The 12184-nt window shown below is 35.8% G+C and overlaps 1 protein-coding gene and 1 non-coding gene across 2 annotated transcripts; one reads left to right on the plus strand and one right to left on the minus strand.

Moving 5' to 3' along the window:
- Window positions 1–1163: 1163 nt before the first annotated feature.
- On the minus strand, window positions 1164–11084 carry LOC145555820 (uncharacterized). Its single transcript, XM_081617542.1, has 10 exons — window positions 10853–11084; window positions 10674–10735; window positions 9469–9612; window positions 9230–9340; window positions 8905–9109; window positions 4362–4420; window positions 2937–2989; window positions 2616–2838; window positions 1977–2085; window positions 1164–1769 (listed from the first exon to the last, which is right to left on the minus strand). Exons 1-10 carry the CDS (start codon window positions 11070–11072, stop codon window positions 1504–1506), a joined length of 1452 nt encoding a protein of 483 aa, XP_081473668.1. The 5' UTR covers window positions 11073–11084; the 3' UTR covers window positions 1164–1503.
- A 122-nt stretch (window positions 11085–11206) lies between these two features.
- On the plus strand, window positions 11207–11279 carry TRNAA-AGC (transfer RNA alanine (anticodon AGC)). Its single transcript has one exon. It is a non-coding gene; the product is annotated as a tRNA-Ala (tRNA).
- Window positions 11280–12184: the final 905 nt, after the last annotated feature.

Genomic DNA, 12184 nt, shown 5'->3' on the forward strand with positions numbered 1-12184 from the left:
GAAAACAAAAGAAAAAGAAAAAAAAAGTGACTGTTTGGAGCAAAATGCCAAAGCAACGACCAAAAGCACCAACGGTAAATAGTCACAACTTAAAAGCAAGCACAAGTTAAAAAGTGACACTTATCACAACTTTAGATGTCACATAATTTTTGTGACTAAAATCTCTAAAACGGCTATAATTTGTTAATTGTAACTTATTTCATACTCCCTCTATCCCTATTTGTTTGTCTCATATTTCGATTTAGAATGTCCCTTTACATTGCGTCTTTTCCTGATATAGTAACATGCTCCCACCATTAAACCTACTTGCATACACTCACAAGTCACAAGTGTAAAAGACAAATATATCAATGAGATAAATTTATTATTTTAACTAGTAAATGGAAGTTTACATTGTGAAATTATCTAACAAATCACTATATCCAAACTAAATAAAAAAACTTCAATGGAAAAACAAGGAGCTTCACTTGGCTTAAATGAGGAAAGATAACACTCATACCCTTTGAAGTTAACCATTTCCTTTACTTCACCATTGTTCTTAGGGTTTTCGGTTAAAAAATATGACGGTGAAAGTGGTGATTAACGAGAGGAACCGCGATTATTGGGAAGAAGGGGAAGAAGAAGATGGAAATGGAGGAGGATGAAAGAGACCAAAACGAAAAAAATAATAATAATAAATGAGTAAATCAAATAAAAATATATATATAATATTCATAAAATTCTTTTTATTTACATTTTCCTTGTTTCTCATCTTTAAAAATTGGGGCTTCCCTCCTTCTGTAGCCCCATATGCAATTTGAAAACATGAATATGTACCTATCCTTTTTTTTTTTTTTTTTTTTTTTCCTCAAAAAAAAAAGTGCTATATACTTCTATTGGAATTTTAGATTTCTTAGGATTTGATTGTAAATGAAATTATTTTCCTGCTTAAAAAAAACGTAAAAAAGTGTGAATGTAGAATAAAGTTGAATACTCTATGGATATTTATATTGAGTATAATATAAAATACTACATATACATTACTGGGTGAAAAGGTATAGTATAGTGAGGCAACATGGTACGATGAAAATTGTAAGCCAGAAATGGATAATGTAAAAATTGTAAACTGAACAGAACAAAGAAAATGAACAAAGGTAGAATACATGATTTTGCACCTTATATCAAATTGAATGACTTCATAACATTCTTTTGATTTTTGAAGTTCCACAGAACCTCATCCACAATTGTAGGAGTAACACGTACTAATGTACTCAGCATTGTTCTGATAAGAACAATTAGAGGATTTTCTCAACCTTTATTTTTCACAATTTCAATCCCACTTTCGCACAAATAAAATTGTACAATTAGGAAAGGCAGCTCAAAAACAATAAATATAAATGCTGGTTGAATCACACTCGTTATCTGAAACTGCATCACGAAGAAAAAATGGAATGCAGCCTACTTGAAAGATAAACCAATCACCTCACATCTCTATACTATTTCACTATGAGTGTCATTTCTGGTTCATTGAAACGGAATAGGAATGCCTTGATTCTTGTTGACAATAACCATAGCTAAATATCGTGTACCCATACCAATAGGCACCTTGTCTTCAGGACCCTCCCAGAAAGGGGCTTCTCCTTCACCCACCAGACGCCAATATCCTGCCTGTAGCAACTCTGCCTGCTCTTCTGTTTCACAATTCTGTATCAAAGTTTCAACTCTGAAATTTATACCAAGAGAGCCCAAAAACTGTGACTGGGTAATGGGACCATAAACAGAAACGTTATCTGAAAAAAAAAAAAAAAAAAAAAAAAAAAAAAAAAAGTTATTGTACAGAACTTTTAGCTTCATTTGGTCATTTATCTTAACCTGGCATCCATTACCCTATAAGAAAGAAAAAGAAAATATCTGACAGGTACACCCAAACCAGTTATCGACACAAATAAGAGGCATCAAGGGAGAAGTAAATACCCTAAGGAAGAATTTTTATCTACCTGAGGCCTCCCCAGCAGAGTGGCGAATTGCTTCAAAATCAACATAAGCACTGAGATCTGCAGTTCCAGGTTCATCAAGGATAGGTACAAATTTATGTTTTCGAATTGCCTGCAGAAGGGAAACATAGGTTATTTAGTAGTGGTTGACACCCAAATTTTTGTAGCTTCATGCACCTATGTAAAACAGACATGATACTTAGTGGACTGCTAATTCAACTTGCAACATTGCTAGGCAAATGTTGCTGCTCCACCTCAGAACTTCACAAGATCTATAATATTTAAATTAAAAGTGCTATAGATTCCAACAAAGAATCATGTTTTTACAGCACATCATAAATTCATGCAGACTTCATAATTTCCAAGTTTGAAGCCATGAAATGTTCAATCTAACTCAAAGGCTAACCATAAGACCACAACAATGGCCAGCCAACCTTGGATAGTCATAAAAAAACTAGAAGCTATCCTGATAATGGTATGTGGTCCAAAATAAAGGTTTATATGAAGTAGATCTTAATGTACTACTCATCAAACTAAAAGAAGTAAAGAAGCACAAAGAATGAAATGTGGTCATCATGCATGGCTTAGAATCAATAAGAAATCACTTAAATAATATCACAATATGGCTACAGAGATCAGCACCTGAAGACTATCAGAAACTATTCCATTCAGACCATAGTCTATGATAAGTGCTCCACCACCATCAGAGCTTATTCTTTTAGAAATGGATTCAGTTAGCTCCATTGCCTGTGGGCAAATCTCAATTTGATTAAGCTTGTCTACTTCCTCTTTCGCAACCCACTTGCAGCGCTTTGCAAGAAAAACAGTTGCAGGTGTAGGCGCAGGCGAGAGAACAAATCGAAACCTAAAGAACAATAATGCACAGAGCAACATATAACGAAAACTTCAAAAAAAAAAAAATGCTAAAGCCTTTGGTAGTATCATAAAATCTGGAAGTCTTACGCTGAATCTTCTTCTATGTCAACCATTTTCTCACACCAGCCACGAGAAGCCCTCTGCAGATGAACTCAAGATTAAACGAGTAATGTGAACAGAATTGCCCAAAATTAAATAAATAAATAAATGCTTATAGCAGTATCTAATTGCAGATGGTTCAGAAAAGTAAAAAAAGAGTGAGATAACAAGAACAGTTTGAAGAATGTCAATCATACTACACAAGTGACAGAAAGGTAATGAAAATCATGATAGACAAATTCCCAAACAGCACAGCGTGCATTCTTCTTCAAAAACAAAAGAGATGAGTCTTTTCAACCATGTTTCCTCATACCAGCTAAATTTTGATGGGTTACTAACTTACCAATGTTACCATAATACCATATTACACCAGACTTGAAAGCTTAATTTTGCACTTCTCGACAAATTTAATCTGTTTCCTTGTTCTAGACAGTTATTTCATTCTGGGAAATAAAGAATTTATTCTTCTTAGCTCTTGGGGTCAGGAATTCCTACACAAGTTAAGTGACACAATAAAAGCTTTTTCTATTCCTTTTAGTAATCAATTTATGTATCGGATTTCATTCGCCCCAAGGTTGGGAACTACTGATTAGCTCTATCTACAAAGATTTTGGATTTGCCCATAACGATAAATCGAGTCTTTTAATGAATCGCATGATACTATATCAGAAGTGCATTTAACACCTCTAGCCTCTTGAGACATATATTTGATTTTTAATCCTAAATCCACAACCATATCACACTCTTCCAGTTAAATTCTGTCATTTCTACCAGACAGTACATATAGTAGCACCCCCCCCCCCCCCCCCTCCCCTACCCCAACCCCCTGTATAAAATAAGAGAAAACTAAGTGTTTTGGTCACCTTGGTCTTCTTTTGTAAAGCAGAAGTTACATTCTGAAATAGAAATTAGACATGATGATTGATCTTTTTTAGCCCTCTGTTCATGGGCGTTGCTCTTTATCTCTTCCTGATGACTCTCTCTCTGTCTCTCTCTCTCTCTCTCTACTAATTCAAAATTAAGAAAATATATTGAAATATCTTGTGATTAATTAAAACTGATTCTTTTCAGCTTCACATTAAAATCATTACTTTTTTTTTTTTAAGTCAGATATTATAAATTTAAAAATTATAATAAATTTCTCAAAAAACATTTACATATAGAATAGCTGAATATAAGCTTGAAGACGTGAACTGGCGCTTATGTATCTGAGAGAGACGGAAAGAATTAAAGAGCACTAAAATAGGGGGTTCCAAAACCATCATTCACAAGTTAGACTTGACACAATAGCACATGATAACTGTAAGCATAGCTAATGTTACATCCGCAAAAGACCCATGGACTTTCTACCACCACAACAGAACCACAACAAACCAGGAGATAATGAACACGAGAGGAAGTAACAAAACCAACCTGAAACTGATGAATAGGTAAAGCATCATAAAACTCGTGGGCAATGATGATTGTTGGCACTGAAGAAAAAGTAAAAGATAAGGTCACACAAAGCACATTGTCACTTACAATCAGAATGAACTTCAGTGAGCTTCAAGGTAATCATAGATTTTGACAAGTTGGTATGTTATGCTCAGCTCCTTTTAGCTTTACATAAACCATCTAGCTTACACTCAAATTATAAATTGATAGAAACTGGTCATTCTTCTTCAATTATATTATAATATCTAATCCATGTACACAATTTATTTTTACATCTGTATAAAATCAAATACTTAGGTAAGAAACCTAAGCCTACATCTTCTTGATTAAATGTATTCCCAAACATCGAAAGCATCAATAAATAACTCTTACATATACATTATAGTTTTAGTAATACAAATAAAATGTTGCATGTAATCCAGTGTCATATGAAATATTAATTGCACGTAATCCAAGGTTTTATAACCTACATATGAAATATAACACAGCCTAATTGGCTTACACATTCATTCTTTTGGCACTTGGGTTTCCACGGTAAACTCTTTTTTGTTTTCATTGCTTACTTGTTTTTGCTCTTCCTTATTGTTGATTGTCATTAATTACATTCAAGTTAGCACAAATGTTAATCCTTCCACTCATCCATTCTTCTTTATTGCAACATTTAGGTTTCTATACTGTTAAAATTTGAATATTATATCAATCAATCAATCAATCAATCAATCAATCAATCAATCAAAGCCTTAATCCCAAAAGTGGGGTCGGCTAACATGAACCAAATTTGATTATTCCGTGTAGTCATCAACATAAATCTTTCTCCTCCATCCCTTACGATCCAAAACTTCATCCTCACGTAAATCCATGCACTTCATATCCTTCCTCACTCCTTCCAACCAAGTCATCTTTGGTCTCCCTCTTCCTCGTTTAATCCCTCCATGGTCCCACTCTTCCACTCTTCGCACCGGTGCACCCTCGGGTCTCCGTCTTACATGTCCAAACCAACGCAGACGATTTTCCCTTAATTTATCTACAATGTCCGCCACACCTACTTTCTTGCGAATAACCTCATTTCTGATTCTATCTCTTAAAGTGTTTCCACACATCCACCTTAACATGCGCATTTCCGTAACCTCCATCTTTTTAATATGCTCTTTCTTAGAAGCCCAACATTCTGTACCATAGAGCAACACTGGTCTTATGGCAGTCCTGTAGAATTTTCCCTTCAACTTTAAGGGAATGCTGCGGTCGCATAACACTCCCGTGGCCGCTCTCCATTTAAGCCACCCTGACTTAATCCTGTGGGTCACGTCTTGATCAATGTCACCATTCTTCTGGATGATCGACCCTAGGTACTTAAAACATTCACTCATGGTCAAATCCTTTCCATCCAAACTCACCACTTCATTGCTTGTCCCCCTCTGAGTGCCAAAACGACATACCAAATATTCAGTCTTACTCCGACTTAGCTTAAACCCTCTAGATTCCAACCTTTGCCTCCATTGCTCCAACGTGACATTAACCCCATCCTTAGTCTCATCCACCAAAACGATATCATCTGCGAACAGCATACACCATGGAACCTCATCTTGAATTGGTCTAGTTAATTCATCTAGAACCGTTGCAAAAAGAAAAGGGCTTAATGCAGACCCTTGATGCAATCCGATTGTAATAGGGAAATCTTTTGTCAACCCTCCGCATGTCCTCACATTTGTTGACACATCCCGATACATATCCTTAACTAGGTCTACATACCTTCGTGGGATACCTTTCTTCAACATTGCCCACCAAAGTATCTCTCTTGGCACCTTGTCATATGCCTTCTCTAAATCAATAAAGACCATATGAAGATCTTTCTTCTTTACCCTATAAAACTCCATCATTTGTCTTATCAAATGGATTGCCTCCATAGTAGATCTCCCAGGCATAAAACCAAATTGGTTATCTGAAATGCTTGTGCATGCCCTCAACCTTTGTTCAATCACCCTTTCCCACAACTTCATAGTATGGCTCATAAGCTTAATTCCTCGATAGTTAGAACAATCTTGAGCGTCTCCTTTGTTTTTATAAACCGGGACCAAGGTGCTCTTCCTCCAATCTTGTGGGATCCTTGTAGCCGTCCATATCTTGTTGAAAAGGTTTGTTAACCAATCAATACCAATCTTACCCAAACACCTCCACACCTCTATCGGTACCCCATCAGGGCCAACCGCCTTCTTAGGTTTCATCTTCCTCAGTGCAATCTCCACCTCTACTCTCCTAATCCTTCGCACATACTCCATGTTGATTTCTTCATCACTCATAGAGGTATCTCCTATCACAACTCCATTACTTCCATTAAATAATTCATCGAAGTACCCCTTCCACCTGTCCTTGATGCCCTCCTCTTGCACTAGGACCATTTGGTTCTTATCTTTGACACACTTCACCATGCCAATATCCTTCCTTGCCTCTTGTCTTCTCTTTGCCATCTTATAAATGATCCTTTCTCCCTCCTTGGAATCAAGCTTTTCATAAACCTCCTGATATGCCTTTTCTTTTGCTTGGCGAACAGCTGCCTTTGCCTTGCTCTTAGCCTCCTTATACGCTGCAAAGGTTTCATCACTCCTACATTTTCCTAAGGCTTGATAGCATTCCCTTTTTTGCTTAATTACTGCTTTCACCTCTTCATTCCACCACGAAGTATCTCTCTGTACCGAAGTTCTTCCCCTTACTTCCCCTAAGACCTCTTTGGCCACTCTTAGGAAACAGTTCTTCATTCGTAACCAAGTCATGTCCGGATCCACCTCTCCATCCCAATCCGCTTCTTCAATTACCTTTTCTGTAAAAACCTTAGCTTTTGCATCCCTTAGGGTCCACCATCTTATCCTTGGTTCTTCTTGTCTAACTTTTTTCTTCGCCTTCTCTTTCAGACGAATAGTCATTACCAATAGCCGGTGTTGGGTGACCACACTCTCCCCTGGGATAACCTTACAGTTTATGCAACTTTGTCTATCTATGCTCCTTGTGAGCAGGAAGTCTATTTGAGTTGCATTTGCTCCATTCCGAAAAGTTATCAAGTGTGAATCCCTCTTCTTAAACCAAGTATTAGCCAAAATTAAATCATATGATTGGGCAAAATCCATAATAGCTTCACCACCGGCGTCCCTCTGCCCATACCCAAAGCCTCCATGGACACTCTCATAGCCATCTCGGCTCGCCCCAACGTGCCCATTTAGATCCCCTCCAATATATAACTTCTCTGAGTGGTGGACACCCTGCACCACCTCGTCTAATCATAAAATTTGAATATTAATTAAGAAAAATAATAATCATATAGGGCCTTGTTAGAACCTTCAAGATGTACATACTTTAAAACAACTTCTTAAAATTAAAAAAATTTAATGATATTAATGGCTAAACTTGTGCTTTGACAAGCATGAAACTCTAAATGTTGCAAAATATAAAGAAGAAATGCAGTAAATTCCAATGACTAGATAGAGTAACATGTTAACACATCCTAGCTATTCCTCCCAGAGCTACTCAAAATCACTATGTACCATAGGAGCACAATTTTTAAGAAGCACCAAAACCATTTCCCCGACTATAAAGTCATAAATCACTAAAACCCAAACTAGCTTTCCTTATATCGACACTCCAATTCCCCAATCATGAAATAATGGACCGAAATTACTATAGATTTCATTTTTTTCTCATTGTGTTTCCTGCCATAAGCATTATTAAACAAATTAAACTAGAATACAAAGGTTTTAACGCTCATTAAAGATCATAAAAAATAAAGAACAAACACATCATTACCATTGTTCCTTTTTTTTATGGTGTAAAGCTCTTCAACGAATTGCTCATCATGATTCCATAATAAAACCAATTGATTATAAGTAAAGTAGCCCAACAATTTTATATGTTAATCATTCGCCCTTTAAATCTTCAATGTGGGACTAGTTCACATGAGGGTTATTTTCCTAACACTTCCCTGAGCCCATATAAGCTTAGCAAGCTTCCATTATTAATCGAAATATTGATATGTGGATTGCCCATCAACCTTATTTGTTAGCCATTTGCCCTTTGTTTCTTCAATTTGGAACAATTAATCCCAACATGTGGGTTATCATCCTAACAATGACCAAATTGCTCTTTATTAATTTGACCTCATACTGCATATCGTTAACTACCTATCTTGCATTCAAACGCCTCGGAGCAAATCAAATTTCATCTCAAATATAATAACTCAGTCAAGTCTGTGTACATGCTTTCTAGAACAACAAAATTAATGCATCCAGATGATCCGTTATAAAACTATTGCAAAGTTCACCTAAATGGATTTAGGTCCCAGTTTGACCTAAAAAAAGAAGAAAAACGTAAGCTCATGAGACCAAACAAGCTGCAAATAATTCCAATACAGTATCAATTGGTCAAAATTTGATAGGCCAGATCTACACGTAGATATATCATAGCTATATAAATATATTTAAATATAATAATAAATAGATAGATAGATATAAATAAGTAATAGCATTAGACTCTGTACCTCCTGATGGAACCTGCTCAAAAGCAGCATGCCATGCTACAGGGGTTCCAGCTATTTGGCTAACTGTCTTTTTCTCTCCGCTTGATGATATATCATCTTCATCCAAACACTTCAAATTGCGGTGTTGTAGCTCCTTCAGAGTTGGACTACACTCAACTAAATGTATGTGTAGAGATTCTGTGAAATTCTTGAACTTAGATGCACCCTACATGCATAAATTGCAGTGCTTCATTACTAAATTTTGCTGAAATTTCTTAATTAATCTTCCCCAGGATGCTTGACCACAGATTAGAATTTTAAGAGTGCAATGCTAACATGGACTTACTCGAAGAAGATCAACCATAAGAGTTCCCCTTCCTGGACCAAGCTCCACTAAATTAACCTTACTAGGTCGGCCCATTTGCTCCCAAAGACACATGGCCCATACACCAACCATCTATAAGCAGTGATACAAGATGATCAAAATAATTATCAATCAAACTTGCGTGAATGTAGTCAACAAGACAGTGCATGCATCATTGGGATATCTAGCGTTCGCAAAAATGAGTATGGTTATTGAGTTACCTCCCCAAACATCTGGCTCACTTCAGGAGAAGTAACAAAATCACCTTCTGCTCCAAATACATCACGATTTATGTAGAATCCAGCCTTTGGATTCGTAAGAACTTCCTCCATGTACTCAGCCACAGAGATAGGACCCCCACGAAACTACAAAGCGAAGAGTAAATGAACATGCATTGAACTTCAATAAAGCCGCAGTTGATTGAACATGTAACTATGTAAGTGTAACTGACTCACAGGACAAAATTTTTCAGTGCAACCCATTCTTAGTAAAAGTCTATCCATGGCAGGCATTTAATTATAAGCGGTGCAAGTCTTGTAACGAAATATTGGTTTTCATTTTTGGGCAGGCACATGTAGAGTTACAGGTATAATTAATTTCATGTGGGAGGCAGAAGATGATGAGATATACTTGACAGTCAGTTTATATGGTTAATCATTGGGTTGGCGAAAAATTGTGAGCTATAAAGAGAATTTACAATTTCAGAATTTCCCATAATTGTCATAGTCATGCTCAATGTTATTGAAAAGCTCTCTTTTTGCACTGATTTAAGTTTGCTCTCCACCTGTAAACATTTTTTTTCTTTTTATCACTGAGCAAGTATGCTCATTGATGAAGTACTACACTAAGAAGCCCAATTCCAATGTTAGCTTTAGCACAAAGTAAATCAATACTTCATAGCAAAACAGTAATTCCTTAGACCGAAAGAGACACAAAATAAATCGCAAAGTACTCAATGAAATAATTTTATGGGAAAATGCTCTCATACAGTTCTTGCATTTTAATGCATAGTAATGGAACAACTTCAGAAACTGGTTTATCATTTCTTTGTTCAATATTCCCATTAAACACTAACATACACACCTACCTATCAGTGAACGGACTCTTCAAATCAAACAGAAACAAGGAGTACAAAATTTAATTTTTATCTCAAACAACAGTAAGTTAAATAGATCACAAAAAAGCACACTTTAGAAGATGCCAACTAACATAGCTAATTATACTTTGGAGGACATGAGGTGATACAGTATTACACAAAAAACTCGAGATCAAATCCCGTCTACATCACTATTTGCTGTGCGTTCTTATACATCAAAAACAACAAGGAAGCACTCATTTGCTAACATAAATTACATTCTGGAAGATACTGAGTAGCAAGACTAATATCAATAAACATAAAAAACAAAGAAAAGAGAAAATGGGTAACCTTAATTATGCTTTTTAGATGCTTAACAAGCTCGGAATCCGAGGTTGGTTCATGAGAATGCTCTGCCACACACAAAAACCATTGCAAATCAACACAAACCCAACTACAGAAATCAAATTCAAAACATAATACAAACTAAAACTAAACACAGTAGTCAAAAGCAATGAAGAAATTAGTACCAGGAGGGTTGCAAAGACCAGAACGATCAATGGAAATGGTGGGGTTTGAAGTTGAAAAGGTTTCATTAGGATTGCCCGCAACATGTTCGACGAAATTCCCAGATGAATTTTGAGGAGGTGATGATGAAGAAGAAGATGAAGATGATGAGAAGAAGTGAGAGAAAGATGATGAAGAGTGAGGAGAGAGAAAAGGGCGGAGTTTCAGTGCTCTTCTCAGCATTTTTATTCGACTAAGAAGTAGAAGAAGAAGAAGATTTGCGAGCTTTTTGAAGAGTTAAAAATGGTGGAGTTGTCGAGTTTTTTCTTTATTATAAAATTAATAAATATAATTTTAAGAGAATGTGTTTATAAGTTGGGGATGTAGCTCAGATGGTAGAGCGCTCGCTTAGCATGCGAGAGGTACGGGGATCGATACCCCGCATCTCCACTAAACATTTTTGATATTTTGGCAAGCACTTCTCTACACTTTAACCCTAATATTTTTTGGCAAACACTCTTAACACTAACCCTATTATATTTGAGAGTTTGTTAATACAATGACAAGATGTTTGTGATTTCACAATTGGAAAAAAAAAATGAATTCATGAGTTATGAGTTTTGTACCTAATTGGTGTTTGTTTACTGAACACATTAATGGAGAAATTCAATGGGAGAGGAAAGAACTCAATTTAAATGAAGATCGAAGATGAAGGTCTTGGTATTCTAATGTACTGATTTGACTACATTTTGACCACATTTTAAGGAAAAAAAAAATCTTATTACGGTATCCAATTGGATCTTGTTAAGCTTGTCTCATAGTGTATTTTTCAAATACTTTTCATAATTTTTTTTTTTACGCAATGAAAGATATCTAGTAATAAGTGAACGAGAATGACATTTTTTTTTCTTTTGAATCAAAGAATTATAAATTTTTATTTAGTCTAAACTAATTTTAAGAAGAATAAGTTAAGGATGTCAATGAGACAAGTCGAAGGTGAATGACACTTCCACAATCATCCCCACCTAAAAATTCTATACCCATCCGCACCCCTCCACCTATGGTAGGTACATGACCTACATCCATCTTGACCCTTCCACCCCACTTGGATGTCAATACGAGCCACACACTTGCTAATTTGAGAAAATACAAGTTTATCTTCGTGATAAACAAATTGTGTTTATCATGAGAATATAATTGTCAATCTATATACTTAAGTCTGGGTAGCCTTGTAATTTCAACGATAAGGGAAGTTAACAACATTAATTTCATAAAGAACTCCGTTAATAGTGGAAAAGCTTCAATAGAAATTTTAGAAGCTTCAATAACGAAAAAAGTGAAACTCAAAATTAGCT

Source organism: Chenopodium album, chromosome 8 (assembly GCF_948465745.1).
Source record: "Chenopodium album chromosome 8, dcCheAlbu1.1, whole genome shotgun sequence".
Classification (NCBI taxonomy): domain Eukaryota; kingdom Viridiplantae; phylum Streptophyta; class Magnoliopsida; order Caryophyllales; family Amaranthaceae; genus Chenopodium; species Chenopodium album.

Excerpts from the sequence above, each read along its gene's own strand:
- LOC145555820 (XM_081617542.1), bottom strand. The coding sequence starts at position 11,072 with ATGCTGAGAAGAGCACTGAAACTCCGCCCTTTTCTCTCTCCTCACTCT. Across the intron at positions 9,341-9,468 it reads TGAGCCAGATGTTTGGGGAG|ATGGTTGGTGTATGGGCCAT; the intron begins GTAACTCAATAA and ends CACTGCTTATAG. Across the intron at positions 9,110-9,229 it reads TTATGGTTGATCTTCTTCGA|GGTGCATCTAAGTTCAAGAA; the intron begins GTAAGTCCATGT and ends TTATGCATGTAG.